A 17,047-nucleotide genomic window follows, 5' to 3' on the forward strand; every position below is an offset into this window, starting at 1 on the left:
GGGCGCCGCCGAGGTTTGAGATGTAAAGGCGAGATCCTCAAAAAAAATAAGTAAATCTAACTCATCTCGCCCTCAAAACACGATATTGGCTCGTATTAGATGAAAATAAGGGCTGCTGATAGGAAACATGCCCTGGGTCATGTCATGTGTGCACATAGGGGACTGTGATAAGCAGCGCCTCTCCTCACGGCCGCTGAGGGACAGGGGATATGGCCTGCTGGGTTGGACTTTAAGGGCTTCTTGATCTTATTTAGTATTTTAATTAGTGACCTTCATGGTAAGGATTATGCTACTGAAGTTTACTAATGACACTGTCTGAACGTGTATCAGCAACACTGTAAGTGTAGTGGAGGATTAGCAGATTTTATGAAAACAATGCAACAGGTTGAAGTATCAAATACAGCATTGCTATTAACAGGTATATTCACTAATAGGGCTTACTAATTAGAAAGTAAAGAGCTGGGCTCAGTGACAGAAGAACAACAATACAAGTTTATAACACACACGGAAGATGCTTGGAGCATAATGCTTTATTAGAACAGCAAGCTCCAATGAAGTCTCCAATGAAGTCAGCATTATAGATACAAACAAAATATCCCTGCTTAAGGCAGCATGTGAAGCTGATACATTTACCCTGCATGGCTTCCCTCTGCTAAGCCCCACCCTGAAAGAGAAGCAATTACTTTGCATTGAGCATGGGGTAAGAGCACGCATATGCTAGCAGTTGGAAGTGATGACACACTAATACTCAAGTCATAGCTCAATAAAGTAATATATATATATAGCAAATTTATTCAAGTATTTGAGAATAGAGATACTATGATTATATGAGGGAAACTTAGTCTTTCATACAAGAAACACTTGGCCCAACACCAAGTGTTTCCTTGCTGCAAAGCTATTTTGTGTTGTTTGTGGTAAATGCATGTTTTTCTTCTGGAAACAGACCCCTTGCTGTGTTGCCACTGATGTCATATGGAAGAATATTTTAAAGCAGCCCAAACTGATGCACATATCATTGTGGTGTAAAGTAAGCCACACAATAAGCATAAGTAATAAATAACTCTTTATTAAAGAACTATAGTTTCAGATGTTCCTATGTACAACAATTTCTCTTGCATAACATTAACATTGTTTTGCATAACAAAGTAGTCTATGACAACTATTAGCCCCTTTCTACCAAGATTTTTTTTCTAACCCGTGATGTTCCCATTTTCTCAATTGTGTACGTTCATCCATCCCAGTAAAGCACAGGCAAAAATATAAGCAGTCAGATGAATTGTCTTCTGTTAAACAGCAACATCTCCCAAAATTCAGTTGTTTTCTCTTGAAGTTACAACATGTTTCCTGCTATTTATCACTAGGAAATTTAAGTGACACCTGAAAAATGCCTCTATGGCCTGATATTCTCAATTAAACTAATTGCAAAATTGATGTTGTTTTCAGTGAATGAAGGATCAGGCCCTAAGCTGTACTCTTACCTTCTGAAGAGAATAAAAGCGTCCTTAGATTAAGGATTCTGGCAGACATCCTCCACAGGTATTATTACTGTGATATTACACATGGCTTTCTGCCCATTTCCCTGTCAGAGGTTTCTGCTCCCACAGCATTGGCAGCAGAAGGGATGTGCACACGTCTGAGCCACAACACACGCTGCCTACTACAGTAAATCCTCTTACCTTGACTGCTGGTGGAACAGTGCAACAGCAAAAAAATTATTGCTACTAGTATTTGCTCTAATAATAGAAAGAAGGCCACTGTTAAGCAGAGAAACTATTGTCTTTGTCAGTTCAATAAAAGTACTTTTTTTTTTTTACACAACATTAAATAATCTGAGGAACCTGCAGAAAGATAAACCTAGACTATTTCTTTTAGTCATATGAATATTAAACAATTTTAACACTGACTTTTTTTGAAGGCTACACTATGCTTTAGCCTTGAAATATACGCTTTAGTGCCAATGCTAGAATGTTGTACCTACAGAAATTTATTCTACAACATGAGATCAATTCAGAGTAACAAGACAGCACACAAACTTAACACTTCTAATACAGAGACACTTCCTGTTCTCAGTCAGTTTGCTTTCCTATAGAACCAGACCCTTTCACCAAATGATGATGAAAAAAGTGTCAAGGGAGATCAAGTGTTAGATATAGGATCCTTTTACATCCATTAAATCAGTGCATGAAATAAGATCTCATCTCAGCTGAGGGGGGAAATGGTTTCCTGCATGTAGGGATATTTTTTTAGGACAAGAAATGATAATGAATGGTTGCACATTACTGAATCATTTCTCCCATGTTCTTCCAAATTAAGAGCTGATAGTTACATCTGAGCTTCTTAGGACACTGATATTATTCTAGAGTAGTGAAAAACTTCTATGGAGAACCTTCAAGACTGAAGAATAATGGGCTACCTCCAAAGGAAACATACAAAGGATCAGAAATATGAGATTAACAGGCTAGGGATGGAGATGAGATGTTAAGTGCAGCTTATGAACGAAAGAATGCTGATAAACACAATTTCTTATTTTAGTACTCCTCTCACTTTTCTTCATTTAAAAAAAAAGATAAATCTGGGGATCCTATACCAATTTAAAGTATGAATTTAAAGCTACATATACAGTGGCTACAGCATACCGAAATGGCTGTTGATTGCTGTGTCACCAGAACAAGTTATTTTGGCCACACAAAGTAAGAATGGAATTTACTTTCTGTGCAAGTTGCACTATATGGGACAAAATTATCAGGCTTAATAAGAAGTTTGAGACTGGTACAGTTGTAAGTGGAGGAGACTCTGCTAACCAAAGCATCTATTTTTTAAACAGAATTACTGATAAACTATTAAAGTGCTTTTAAGTAGAAAGGTTTGTTTTGTGTCTTTTTCATATTTACTGACACTAGATGACAACCTAGGATCTGAAGTTTTAAACGACATTCAAAAGTCAATAGAGTACAGTAGCGAGACACACTAAAACAGAAGACAGATTGGTCATACATGTGTATACTTATATGAACATAAGCAGTGCAGCACCATTATCTTCTTTGAAGAATCTCCATCCAAATGGACAATGGAAACATTTTATTTTTTGCTGCTTTTGATGGGGACATGCGTTCCTTTCACACTGAGGTTCTCCATAGAAACTCTGGGTCCCCTGGAACCCACAGATGCAAGTGGTTTCTCCCTGAAACAGAGAAGCACAACAGAAATCACAACCACCATACAATGCAGGGGTGGGGAAATACATTTTTTTCATTACTGATGTAAAGGTGTAGTCATTGTTTGTAGAACAGATTCCCTCCAAACCTGTGCTGTTACTACCACAGGGTTGAACTGCTCCCTCCTCTCGCACACTTGATGGGAAGAATGAAACAGCTTTGTTTGAAAAATGAAGGTAAAGTAGCCTTTGTAGTAAGCTTCTAGGACTGAAGAGGTACCAGAAGTGCTGTGTAGCTTAGAGAACAGGAATATTCCCCTTCTGCAGCCTTCTTCTCTACCAAACATGAAACTGATAAAGGCATTACACCTTCCACTGAAACTACATCAGTAGGAGAAAAACTGAAGCTTGGTGGATAGCAGGAGAGGTTCCTGGGTTTACAGATGAAGCACTCCTCCCTACACAAACTTCATTTTAGGATTATAAGAGGTCTCATTTGAAATCTAACCCAGAAGAGAGGAGTTTTTCTCTCTTCAGCTGTAGGGAAGGTGTCTTTCCTTTTACCCAGGAGAACAGATTAACCTAGTCCTCAGTGAGGATTTTATCTTAATGCAACTAGCCCAGTTTAACAACTGGGGGAGGGAATGTTAACACCTATATATAGTTGAGCTAAGAGCACTGGCATGCAGCTCTAGAAAAAAATGCTGTAACATTTTAGCCTGTTAAATCAAAGCAATTTGCACAGTCAAAATACTAACTTCAAGATTATAAAAATACTGCCTTGTATTAATTGCAACATCATCAGAAAAGCTGGAGCAAAAAAAGTGCTCTCAGATTGCCAGTGAGGATTGTTTGTTCATAAACAGATTACTTCAGAATTGAATTTTCACTTTTGCTGATATTTCCTTTATCTAGTAACAAACTATTTTTACCTTTTTAATCCATCTTCCTTAGGTATGTGCTGAATACTCCTGTATTTTGGAGCTTCTAAATTGTATCTGGTTCTAGTCGGCTTGAACTTAGTTATCTCTTTCTGCCACTCCTCATCAAAAGTCTGGGCCTCAGCTGAAAAACAGTTAGTTTAATATTATCTTTAAATCAATGCAAGCAAGATAGAAAAAACATTTAATCACAAGCAGGTTTTTGTACAGCATTGTTCATGATTTTGTACACAACCTGCAAACTTTTTCTAGGCTGTTTGAGACAACTAAAATCATTGTTGGGCTTAAGTTTCAAAGATAAAAGAAAAGTCAGTGTTGTAAAAAGTATCTGCACACTTTAATCATGCATCTCTGAAATACATCTTTTCTATTACCAACATGAGCAGTATGGCCATTTAAACTAATGCACAACAGATAGCAATATTCCGTTAAAAATGTGTTTGAAGTACCTTCAAATACAAACAGCTATTATAATCGGCACTATTTGCTTGTATATTGTAACAGAATGCTTAAATGGTTACCTTAGCCTCAAATGTTTGAATTTTTATTGAGTATAAGAACTGATTTGCAGACTTAGCACTTTCTGCAAGACTGCCCCTTTTGCAATGTCAAGAACTATAACTAGTACTCCAAAATTGGTATCAGTGTATAACAATAGAAAACTGCATAAAAAGGACATACTTTCATCCAAGTTGATGAATTCTTGGTTTATTTCTTCATCACCAGTCTTCCTGTTCTTTGATTTTTTTATGACATGGGCACGATCGTGAATGTGATGACCAATAGCCATTTTTTCCAGTCCACTTTCGGAATCCTTAAGTGCTTTTCTTGTCTCCTTAACCTGTACAAAAAAAGGGAAGTAAGTGTCCTTCCAACAACAAAAAGATTAAAAACAAATCTATCAAATTTCTTCCTCAATTTTTTTTTTTTTTAATATCTGACTTTTTCAAAAGTTAGGTTTTACATGCTTTTCCAGTTGCCTTACTTCTTGTGTTGGCAGGAAATATACCACAACACAGATCAAGTCTATTTTCCTTCTGCCAACAGACAGAAAGATTAAACAAGAACATCTAAAGCTCCATAACTAACGCACATGCTGGATATTAATTGTTGGGAAAAAAGCCTAGTCTAAATATACTACATGCAGACAAGTCTTCAACATTCTCCGTGACAACAGAATGAGTAATAGCTGATGCCAATATTCTCAGTATGAAGGGACAACTAATTACTAGGTTGTCATGTTGACTGGCTTGAAACCCAGGCAACCACTTATCACTGTGTTCATAAGTATATTATTAGAACCTTTTTGATAACTGAGTGTCTGCTTGAGCTTGAACATATCCCACAGCCAATCATGCTGAACGGCCTTTACTGCTCACATATAGTCTTTCATGAACCTTGCTTCAGGGTTCAAATTCAAATTCAAATTTCTTAGCAGAATTAGATGCAACAGCTGCGACGAAGTCAATGAAAGGGCATCTTCATATGAAGCCTTACATAAGCATTTAAAAGTAGTCAAGTAAAGAGAATGATGTTTTGCATAAGTAGACTGCCTTTTGCTATCTTCTACTGTAGACAGTTTTAGTTTTAAATGCACAGAAAGTGATTTATAGCAAAGAGCAAGACACCTGAAGACCTCCTTGAGAAATTAGCTGTTCTGGCACTCAAGTTTTCCAGTCTTTGGCAGGTATAAAATTTAGATATATACTTAGAAATACACAAATAACAAGGAAGAAAACAGCACATTAGTATAAGTATTCTTTATTAAAGACTACATTTACAAAGACATTTTTCTAAATTATAAGAGTAACTGTCTCCAGCAGACAGAACTGGAAGAAAACTGAGGTTTGGTATGGATGAACTTGATAATTACATACCACACTTTTGCTCAGGACTACTTACACCTCCTGGAGCTGTGCGCGTCTGAGCTGAGGCTTGGAAAATTTTTGGCGGTTCATCCCCGATTTTGGAATATGTCATCACAGAGGAGGAGCTGAAGGTGTGTGCATCTGGATGGAGAGACAGCTCATCCTACAAGCAATACAGTCTTCTTATTAAGAAGAGGTGATGTTGTGGGTAAGACACTTCTCACATTCTAAGACTACGAATAAGAGGAATAGCCCTGATAAATTAATCCTCAAGTCCCGGCACCACAGTTATAGGCTGTCAAGAACAGACCCAGGCATTAGATATGCTCCTACTGTTGTCCTAGTGTTGTCTGGGCACCAGCCTCCCCATGCCAGGAAGCATGTCAACAAATGAAGAGCATGGGCAGTAACAAGCAACCGCTCAGAAGTTTGTTCTGGCATGGCTTAATTTAGTACTGAAGATAACCTGTAAGGCCAGTCTTACCCCATACAATACACAGTAAGAAACAAAGAGTTCAGGTGAAACAGGGCTTGAGCAATGATGGTAACAAGCCATTTTACAAGATCAGAGTAACACAGTCAATATACTCAGTAACACTTAAGAGATATCAGTGTTATCTTCAAAGACTGAAGAAAGAAGCCGCACTGAAAATAAAACACACTGGAAGATCTAGATGCAGGGTGGCATTTAGGTGTTTGGTGTTTTGTTGTTTAAGTAGTCAGTAACACTTCAGACAGCTCCTTCACTTAAGGTGTCAGCTCTGGCAACAGCCAGAAACCAGATAACTCTGAGAAGTTTGAAGCTCTAGAGAACCAACACTACTCTAAATGTATACTTGTTGGCAAATAATCAGTGACAACACTGAAATAACACCGCTATATATTGTGGGTGGGTGTGGGAAGCAGTGTTTTCTTACTGTCTGCTTCCAGCTAGTAACCTTTTTCTTAGCAGGAATTTTGGAGTAACATTTTAAGTAACTGTCATTCTTTACTACAAAGAGTTTTAAAACAAGTGTAAAAAAACTTACAAATTTTCTTTGCATCTCCAGCATGCTGTTTCTCATATTTGACATCATTCTGTCCATTGCAAAAAAAGGGTCCCCAAAATCTGCATCATGCTGAAAGACAACACAACAGTTAAAATTAAATCAAAGTGTTGTGATTCTTCAATTTGAGGCTGTTTTTGACATGCTTTTTTTTCCTGCAAGGAAGACCAACAGGGTATTTCGTAGCCCGCCATTAATAGACAAGTAAGACAAACTGCGTTTTCTCAAGTGAAAAAATGAAAGCTAGCACAAAGAACTTGATTGCTAAGCTTGAGATGCTGGAAAGACAAAACTGGAAGACTTCTGATGCTAGAATGTAAGTATGAGTAAGCTCATATTGTGGCTAGTGTGCTAGAGCTATTGCCATATGCACTCTAACCTAACTCCATACCTTACGTACTTGAAGATCAAATTATCTTTGTTATGCAAATCCCTTAATACATATGGAATCACACTGAAAACGCATCCCAGATGACAGTTCCTTTTCAGAAGAAAGTGGTTACTCAGCTAAAACTGGCAACAAGGAAAGATCAGAGAACCCTAACTCAGGATCCTAATGGCAACTTAATTACCTGATGCTATGGAAGTATCCAACAAAACATTCATTATTTTGAGATGAAAGCAAAAGATCCAGTGTTGCACAAGGGGCATTAAGACAGGTTTCTACACACAGTATTATTAGTAGGGTCTGTAGCTGATGGCATATACTGCCTCCACAGATGAAAGCTATCTTTAGTTTAAAAAAAAAAAAAAAAAAAAGAAACCAAAAAATACCAAAGAGACAAAGTAGGGAAAAGGGTAGGCTATCCTAAGCAGCCACCTGGGAAGCTTGCAGTGCACTCCCAAATGAGCATGCTCCTCTGGGCTCCTCTCCAGTGCAGCAGGTGGGGATGGTAGAGATGATTTTCACCATGCCTTTCCCCTTGTACCATGAACTTTTACTCAGGAGCTGCTCTAACTCCCCACCATGGTGCCTGGTCACTGACACCAGGGGCTCAGGCTGGAGCACACTGCTCAGCTGCGGGCACAGCACTGGGTGGAGGCTCAGCTTCAGCAGGAGGCTGCAGAGCAGGGAGGGGAAGGCAGGTGCAGGGCTGCACGTAGCAGGCCCTCGGCATCACCAAGGTGCTACTGACAGTAAACAAGCCCCACATTCCTCCAACTACTGGAAATATATGCAATTAGATTTAAATACACTTAAGTAACTGTATTATAAAATCAAAAATCTGCAGTATAAGCACAAAGCTCAGTAAAATTCAGGTTCAGAAAGTCTTCTCCCAAGCAGCAAGAAATTTGGATCCTTTAGGGCTATCAAAAGCTCTATGCAATAATTATAATTATAAATTAATAATGATTTGATGCCTTAAACTAACTTTAAACATCAGTAACTCCAGAAAACTGCTCTCTACAGTTATAAGTCTGGACACTGAACCAAGAACATTACATAGCAATCAGCTGTAGCTACAGACTCACACTACAGACTGGGGGATAAAACTGGTCTGTGTAATAGCAAAAGGACTTCGACTAGCTAAAGCACTTCCTGAACAGGGCAAGTTATCATTCTGTGCCTCTGTAAGAGGTAGTTAAACAAGTAATTTTTAGTTTTGAACATTCAAAAATATTCATGCTTATTTTTACCTAATCTCCAATTAAAAGCCACTAATTAAGCTCCTGGTTTTGAACTTAAGGACTCTTTAAAGCTCTCCAAAGGAAGCAAAAACCTCTGAGGCAAATAATAGATCTGCTTTCCCTCAGGTAGGTGTTACAGATCTTTTACAGGATATTCAGGGCCCCAAACCCTGCAGCTCAAAACCATCCCAAGCCCAGTCCCTGCAGAAATTGTCTCCTGAAGCTGGCTGGTCTTAGCCACGAGCACTACAGGTCTCGGTGAGCACCACGGCCACAAGCATGCTGCAAGCCATTAGTGGTCATGCACAGGCAGCACTCGGGCAGGAGTCCTGCTCCAGGTATTATTTCATTCAACTCCACTCAAGAACAAGCCCTAACAGACACCACGGAGCAGAAAAGCAAGCTGCTAAATAGTAACTTTTCCAGCCTCCACACCAGCATATTTAGCCTACACCCAGCATTTTCACTGAATCCGAAATGATCTTTAATTATGTAGTGTCTCATACCCCAGCACCAGTAAGAGCAGGTTGCAAGCACACCAACACCAGCCCTTGTCCATGCTTTAGTTATGCTGACAGTACGCACGTATTAGCAAGAGGCACAAAGATCGTTTCTCCTGGGATACTGACCATGCTACCAAAGCCTGCAAAGGGCATGAGGGAGTAGCTTGTTGCCTGGAAGAAAAAGGACCAGTGTCTTTTAGCTGTTGTACCTAGTAGGGGACACAGCAGAAATACCTTTTGCATTTTCACATACAGCAAGTGACATTAAACATTTCTGATCATCTAAAGATAAACATTCAAGAGGACCTTGGTAATTCAGAGTGCCATGACAATGTAATATGAAGCAGTCTCTGGGTATAGAGAAGTAAAAATATTTAATGCTAGTTATGTTTTAAGTGTTGTGACAGCTATTGTTTTTAAGCTTATTCATATGTAGGTACTAGAAACCCTTAACAGTTGAAAAACACTTGTATAACGTAATCTGTGTACTAAAATTATTTACGATAAGACACAGTCATTCAGATATCACCTACTGCTCTGAAAACACTTTGTTCTATTCATGCCATAGAAATCCAAAGTTGATTAAAAACAACAAATCAATAGCCCCATTTAATGGAAGTTTATGTGATTTCAGAAGACCAGCATGTTTAAGTGCTAAAATTCAAAGCAATGCAGCTGACCCATTCACAAGCACTATGTATTACAGACTCATGTGTTTATAAAAGATTTCTCTAAAATAACCATCATCTCCTGCAATAAACCAAATGAAGTCTAATTTGTCAGCAGTTTCAAAGGTCATTGCAAAGAAGGTCTAAGTAAGTCTATCATCATATATAGAACCACCTGAAGACATATCCCCCATGAGCAAGTTACATGCTTCTGAAGCTGTATAAATAGATGTAGCTAAAAACACCAGCAAGAACAGTTCCTGTTTGACCAACTGATATTGAATAACCCTACACAACACAGCAATGAAATGCTAGGAAACAAATTGGTGTTTCCAGGAAACTAAGATTGGAGAGTTACATAAAAGCCTATCTAAAGAAAGGCCGGTTGGGCAGAAGTACTAAACACTTCATAGTAAGAACAGAAGGAATTATATAATTCCTGAATAACTTCATGAACTCTTACAGACTAATATATTAGTGACAGAAAAGAGCATGATAATATCAGGTATCAAAGGATATCATCAGAAATTAAGTCACAAAGTTTATGGAGTCCTTATTCTATAATACATACTAAAAGCTGTAGATTAGGCAACTGCCAATAAAACAAGTCTATGACAACTATGAGGCTCAAATAATCAGTATAGTTTTGTGACATCTTACACCTCTTAGGTGAAAGATGAGGAACATTAAAAGATACTGGAAAGATTTTAGCACATATGGAATTCCTTTGTGCTTATCAAAATAACAGTGCTCTTGCACCTTCAGTTCCCTTCCGTAACCACAGATAAAGCATGGCATGCTTTAACTTGTTGGTAAGAATAAGGGATAGAAATCTCTTAAGGTATCAAGGAAAAAAGAAGTCCAATCTGTTTTTTGGCATCTACTGAACCAAGGCATAAGAACCTGCTTCAGCAGAGAAAAAGACCATGCCCCAATTAGATCCAGCGACATCTATATTTGAATCTATATTTGAAACTAACTGGTGAGGTATGAGCATGGAGGAAGGAATCTGACAGTTACCCTTTTGACAAGTAGGTGACAGTCTGAGTTTCAACTGTGCTTATTAGGCTCTTAACATCTAGGTTTGAATAACAACAGCAATATGTTTTGCCTTCCAATTGTTTTTTAAAAACCAAGCATTGTTCATTAAATGAAGAGATCATTCAAAAGCAAGGTATTTAGCTTGGTGGAAGAATAGGAACCAACACTGAATGTACATTCTTTCTAAACACAGAAAAGAGATAAGACTTAGTTACAGAAGCATAAGCTATAATTGTCCTGAATGCCCAGGCAGTTGAAAAGTTACTTCATGTAAAACATTGTTACCCACTTATTAACTGCAGCTGGTAGTTTACAGAAATACCAGGTTCCATACAAATCCCCCAGATCTTTAATACTTACCTGCTATGTACACAGAGGAGACCAAAGAGAATCAGACCAAATAGAGAATGTGAAGCCTTTAGTTACAACAAAGAGATTGAATCAGGGCTTAACATATCTGTATAGATACTATTTAGGTGGCTGGAACTATGATTTCACTCAAATCCAATTTCAACATAAGTAACTAGACACAAGATACTCAAGTGCAGAGTAAAGGCACCAACATATCAATGTACCTCATAGAGAGAAGTTAGCATAAAAGGGAAATCATGTTCAGAGAAGGCTCCGGCTTTGGATTTTTTAATGCCTTTCTACAATAGAAACATTTAATGCTTCATATTCATTAAAACAAGTGTTTGATAAATATTTATTGAAGACATTTAATTAAATGAACAGTGTTCAATAATAGACAGTTTTGTTTCTGTCAAAATTAAAATTTTAACAAGTCTGTCAGTGTTCAGTAATAAATGCTTAAACAAGAAGCCATTAACTAATTAAAAATATATTCACATTTTACTCAGTGATAAGACAATCTGACCACGGGTGTAACAGTTGAGGCTCCGTTTCCACTGGGCCAAGTTTAGTAAGTATGGAAATGTGAAGCCAGCTCTATTACCAGTAAATGTAAATTCCGTGTAGCAATCCTTAGAGATTAAGAAAAGACTTACTCTGCGATTTCCTCTCAGAGCAACCTGAGAATCCTGGCGCACTCTTCGATCTACTGTTCTCTCCTCGCCATCTGTTATACTGAAAAATGGATCTCGTCCAAAAGGATCAGAAAAGCTTCTCATCATCTGCCGCATGTATTCATGGTGTGCGGCAAAAGGATCACTGGAAAAGACATTGCACATAGAAAGTCTTTTTTTTAAATTCCAAACAATGTAAAATAGCTGAAATTTCTAAAATTCAGTTTTTCTTATCATTCCATACGGCGCTCTGTCCATATTTTTTATTTAATAGGACCCAACAGGGCAGTCATTTTTACCCTCCTGTTCCTCATGAGCTGCCACTTGTCCCACAGTTCTTCCCATCTCCCAGGGTGGGTGGCTGTTTTAGTTTTTGTCTTCTCAGATGCCTTCCTTGCTCTCCTGTGTTCTCAGGTGGCCACACTGCATTATCTCTTCTAAAATAACCCATCCTCTGCAGACCTATTTTACTCTATCCTGGACTTTCAATCTGCCAGGAACTACAGACTGACATACATTTTATTTACTACTTCTTTTACCTCTAACCCCTGATATTGTAATACCATTCTCAAGTTCATGCCAACTCCATCCCCGCTGTTTTAATCCCCCACCACTGTACCTTTGCCTTCCCTTTCCCCTGCCTTCACAAGTCATGTTCTCACAGCCCTTTCCTCCACTCAGGAAGAACAAACTCAAAGAAGAGATAAGTTTTCTGTCCCATTTCTAAACACTCAATATCTATCTCCAAAATCCCACAGAACCCCATAAGTAATCCAAAGCTTGCCTTGAAGGTAAAATATTGCTAGTGTTGCAATTTACTTAATTCTTTGCATTCTTTAATTTGGCCAAGAACTAGGGAGTTCAAACTGAGGCCAGAAGAAGAAAGACAATTTGACATTATATGAATAACACCGTTGCCTGTGGTCCAAATGCTAGAAGTGATTACTTCATACAAGAACCATGTTTCATTTCCTCCCTCCATCTCCAGCCTAGTTTTCCCCCTGCAAGCTGCTTTCTTAGCACTACCAGTCACTTCTGTCACTTCCCAGGTATGTTACCTAGGCTTCGCAGCACCTCATCTTCTTCCTAGCAATTTCCTGGCACTCCCCATACAGCTCTCACCCTCCTTCTCTCCAGGGCACCACGACCTTTCCCATAACAACCCCTGACCCTAAGAAGAAAAGCTCCTGGCTGTTCCTCTGACCTCTTTGGTACCCACTCATCCCTTGCAAGTCTCCTGCGCAGGCTTTCTGTTCCCCACCCCTCTCCTCCAGACCCACGAGTACCAGTTTCCACACCACGCGGCCACTCTGATCTCTTTGCTGTCTCTTTTGATGAGAAAGTTGCATATAATTTAATTTTTCCTTTTAAGTAAAAGAGAGAAATGCACTAACAGAAATTAGATTAGAAACATAAAGCTAGATTAGTTTCCAAACAGGACTCTTAACCCACCAGTATCCCTTTAAGTGATGCACATGCACTGTGGTGCAGACAGGCCGTTACAGCCCAGGAGTAGTTTTTCCACTGCCATAAGCAGGCCCTAATCTCCCCACTCACATGACTGCCGGCTTTAGCTTCAATCCAGCGCGATAAGCAGCTTGCATGCAGCCAGCTTGGTTTTCACAGGATGAAGAACAGATGCAAAGAGTCACTGCGTGAGCCAAGATGAGGGAAGCATGAACACACCAGCGCAGCATGTGCATGCCTCCAGTCTCTTTCAACACCACAAACTTCAGACCGGTGCAGTTATTAAGACAAACTAAATATGAACTGCATTCCATCTATAACTTAGAAGATTTCTCCCTATTCCCTTCCAGTTCAGAAGGAGGGCACCCACAATTAAGTTATCACAACACTGAAGTAAAATACAATTCAACAGGTTTAATTTAGGTAGGAAAAATTGGTTGGATTTATTGTGCACAACATGTAGCAACGTGTGTCACCAGACAAAGCAGTGCTTGGTACCTTGTGACATTTTCTTTTTGCCTTCTTTTAATGTCTCTGGCAACTTCTGTTGGCCATTCACCTTCCTACAAGGATCTGATATACTTGCAGTGAAAACTATCTTGGATGGGTGGGGGGGTGTGTGTGTATTTTTCTATTTTTCTGTCCTAGATAAAATAAAGGTCTACAAAACAATTTAGAAACACAGCTTCTTAGCACCAGGGACAGGGAAGCAGGATATATACCATGCAGCAACTTGTTTTGGAACTGTAGTCTCCCCAAGGAGATTTTAGGCAAACATTTATTAAAAATCTAGCACTGTCAAGCTTTCAGAGAAATAGCCTGATTTCTGTATGCTCTGGAGCAGGGCACAAGCAGTGGGAAGCCAGAACCTGTCTGGAACAGAAGGCTTCCAAAAGGATTAACCATATCCTCTGGATGTCTCCTATGACAAACTCGATTTACAAAAGGAGTATAATCACCCTTATGACACATATATACAAGGCAAGTCAAAGTCTCCTTAATATCCCCAATAAAGGATGCAAGATCTTCAGTCTTTTGTCCCAATCACAGACCATAGGACAGCAACAGGTGTAGAGCAGCCTTGTTTAATTACCATTGATGACAGCCAAATTTAAATTTGAGCAGGGGTGGGGGAAGTACTTTGGCTGAGACACACATGACTTTTGCAGACTTTGCACTATTATACTGGAAAGGTGAGGAGGAAAGAGAAAGGAAGTTCTGTAAAGATTTCACACACTTGGTATGTTAAGCACCACAAAATAGTCTCAAAATTAAGTTCAGAATGGGAACAATTTGTACGTTTGTCTTTCCAGTATTCTGCAGTAACAGAACTTGCACTTCTGTCTTGTAAGTAGTTTATTTGACTTTTAATTAATATGTATTTGAAGGGATCAAAGAGAACTGAATGTTTAGCCTCTTAAGACTGTTAAGGTCTCACACAAGTACATCTATATGGAGAAATAGACACTGAAAATGCAGAGGCTGATGCTGCTAGCACATATGCAAGCGAGGATTGTCACCAAGACGCATCTGACTGGGTAAGTTTGTGTCCAACTCAGGCTTAAGCCCTGAAGTTTCAGCTGAAACCTGTTACAGCACACAGCAGAAGTACAAGTAGTACTGCAAGAAGTACTGCAACTGCTACTTCTTACTTCAGTGCATGCTCCTGCTCAGTTAAAAAGAAACAGTGTCTTAAAATGATAAATTCGGTTTGGGATTTTTGAAAACCACACTTTACATTAAGCACATTTTTCAAGTTAGGATGGAACACAACACTGAAGTTGCAGAACAGCACCACCAATAACACCTGCAGCAATAAGACAAAAGCTGCTTATCAGTAAGTTAAATAAGCAGGACAGCTGCACCGGGCAGAGGAGCTCCACCTTCTGCACCTGTCTGAGGCACCAGGGCTCAGCTGGCCGGGCAGCACGTGGGCTGAGTGACTGCTGCTTCCCCAGGCAGCTGCTCGCAGATGGAGACCTCACTTCTCACCCACACGCTATTTCCAGTTCAGCGCTCCAGATCTCTCCTTGTGGGGCAACAGATGCCTGCTGTTAGGCTGCTCTGGAAGCTCATCTTATCTGAAGTAAGAAGCTCATTTCCTTAACTATATGTAAAACAGATTTACGAGGATGGTGCCAAGAAAATGAATTTCAACATCGATCTTTTTCACATGCACTCCCATCCTCTATCTTCCACAATCTTTTTCCTCCAGTTTTGAACTGCACGAGGCATTCTAAAACAGCTGTGATAAAATGAATAAAGTGAATAAAGAGAAGGAGAGCAGCTGATGTGTCAAAGGATCGCAGAAGCACGCTGCAGATCACTACAAATGAAGCTTACTCGCTGTTAATATTTTAATGCCATGCAGAGGACCCACACAGCCACAGCTCCTGCACATCCCACAAATAAGGATGAGCTGTTAGAAGCTTGAAGCCAGTTGTGCTCATGAGCCCCACAGAGCCCCAGAGGCTGCAGCAGGGCCGGGGCCAGGCTCCCATGGGGATGCACCGGGGCAAAACGCCCGGTAACCAGGGGAAACGGCAACAAACCCGCACCTCCGGGCTCGGGGCTTAGCCTCCCTCCTCCTCACATCCCTTACCTTTGCAGGCAATGCCAGGTGCCCTATGTTTATATATATTAGGGACCGCTGAGGCCGCCGTGCACTCTGTGTCCCCTGCCCAGCCCTGGGGGCTCGCTGAGGGCTGGTCCCCGCACCCGCACCGCCCCCAGCAGCTCGGAAACACCCCCACAGCATAAAATAAAAACAAATAAAGAAAGAAATGAAGAGAAATACCACAGAAAACCTACAGCATGCGGCACCTGTCCATCCTCGCCACAACCCCGCGGCTCGCAGCGCGACGGCGTCCCCTCAGCGGGCGAGCTCCCTGAGGCCGGGAGCTGGGCTGGGGCAGGCAGACGAGCTGAAAACGGGACGGGAGGGACGAGAGGGACAGGAGGACGGCGCCTCGCCTCGCCTCGCCTCGCCTCGCCTCACCTCACGGCCGGTCCCGTCACGGCCCCGGCCCCGCCTTTACCGGCCGCCCGCCCCCGGCGCACAAGATGGCGCCCGCCGCCCCGCCCCGGTCACGTGACGCGCGGCGCCGCTGCCATGGCAACCGCGGGGCTCCCGCGCGCGGCCCCGCTCCAGAAGCTTCGGGGCTGAGGGGGCGCTGAGGGGAGGGGGGGGTCGGGGTGAGGGGGGGGGGGACCCGCTCAGCCCCGTGAGGGGACGGGTCCCTCAGGGCTGCTCCCTGCGCTCGGGAGCCGCTACTTTTTAGTACTTTTTAAAATAATCGTGGGGTTTTGTTTGGTTTTTTATTGTTTTTATTTTTTTCCCGCTAGGTGGCAGTAAAATAAAGTCCGTGTGCCGTGAGGGGCAGGCAGTGCCCACCCCCCCCTTACCCCTCGCTGAGGGGCTGCGATGAAACGCCTCACACCGCCCGGCGTGAGCAGCGCCGTGACGAAATGTTGCATAAAACACAGAGTTACACAAAAATGAGGCCGAAACGGGCAAAATCCGCTTGTCAGGGACACGGGCAGGCTGTGCACACCTGGACACCTTTCACTCCACATCGCCAAAGTGCTCCCAAGACAGACCCAAATGCTGAGGCTTTGCAGCAGTCCCAGAGAGCAAACATGGCTAGGGTTAGTGCTTAAACAGAAAGGGAAAAATAGATCTTTGTCTTATCCGCAGGAAGAATC

General features: G+C 41.0%; 1 protein-coding gene across 7 annotated transcripts; it reads right to left on the reverse strand.

Annotated features, from left to right (window-relative positions):
- Positions 1-1,050: 1,050 nt before the first annotated feature.
- Positions 1,051-16,377, reverse strand: MLF1 (myeloid leukemia factor 1). Of its 7 annotated transcripts, none has more exons than XM_084530304.1 (9): positions 16,154-16,356; positions 13,433-13,526; positions 11,858-12,020; positions 9,268-9,312; positions 6,992-7,081; positions 5,998-6,126; positions 4,777-4,936; positions 4,087-4,219; positions 1,051-3,181 (listed from the first exon to the last, which is right to left on the reverse strand). In XM_084530304.1, the coding sequence occupies exons 2-9, from the start codon at positions 13,477-13,479 to the stop codon at positions 3,079-3,081; spliced, it is 870 nt and encodes a 289-aa protein (XP_084386430.1). In that variant the 5' UTR covers positions 13,480-13,526; positions 16,154-16,356; the 3' UTR covers positions 1,051-3,078. The 7 variants fall into 7 exon arrangements, with proteins under 7 accessions (XP_084386430.1, XP_084386435.1, XP_084386431.1 ...); XM_084530309.1 differs by lacking the exon at positions 16,154-16,356 and adding an exon at positions 13,841-13,964; XM_084530305.1 differs by lacking the exon at positions 13,433-13,526 and having other exon boundaries at positions 16,154-16,367.
- Between the last annotated feature and the right edge of the window lie 670 nt (positions 16,378-17,047).

This window comes from Aythya ferina (genome assembly GCF_964211825.1).
Source record: "Aythya ferina genome assembly, chromosome: 9".
NCBI lineage: Eukaryota > Metazoa > Chordata > Aves > Anseriformes > Anatidae > Aythya > Aythya ferina.

Bases quoted from the DNA above. Each gene is read 5' to 3' on its own strand.
- MLF1 (XM_084530309.1), bottom strand. The intron at 12,021-13,432 runs GTGAGTGGGGAG...TGTCTTTTCCAG, and splicing joins AAGCTAAAGCCGGCAGTCAT to TGATCCTTTTGCCGCACACC. The intron at 4,220-4,776 runs GTATGTCCTTTT...ACTGTTTTTCAG, and splicing joins ATTCATCAACTTGGATGAAA to CTGAGGCCCAGACTTTTGAT.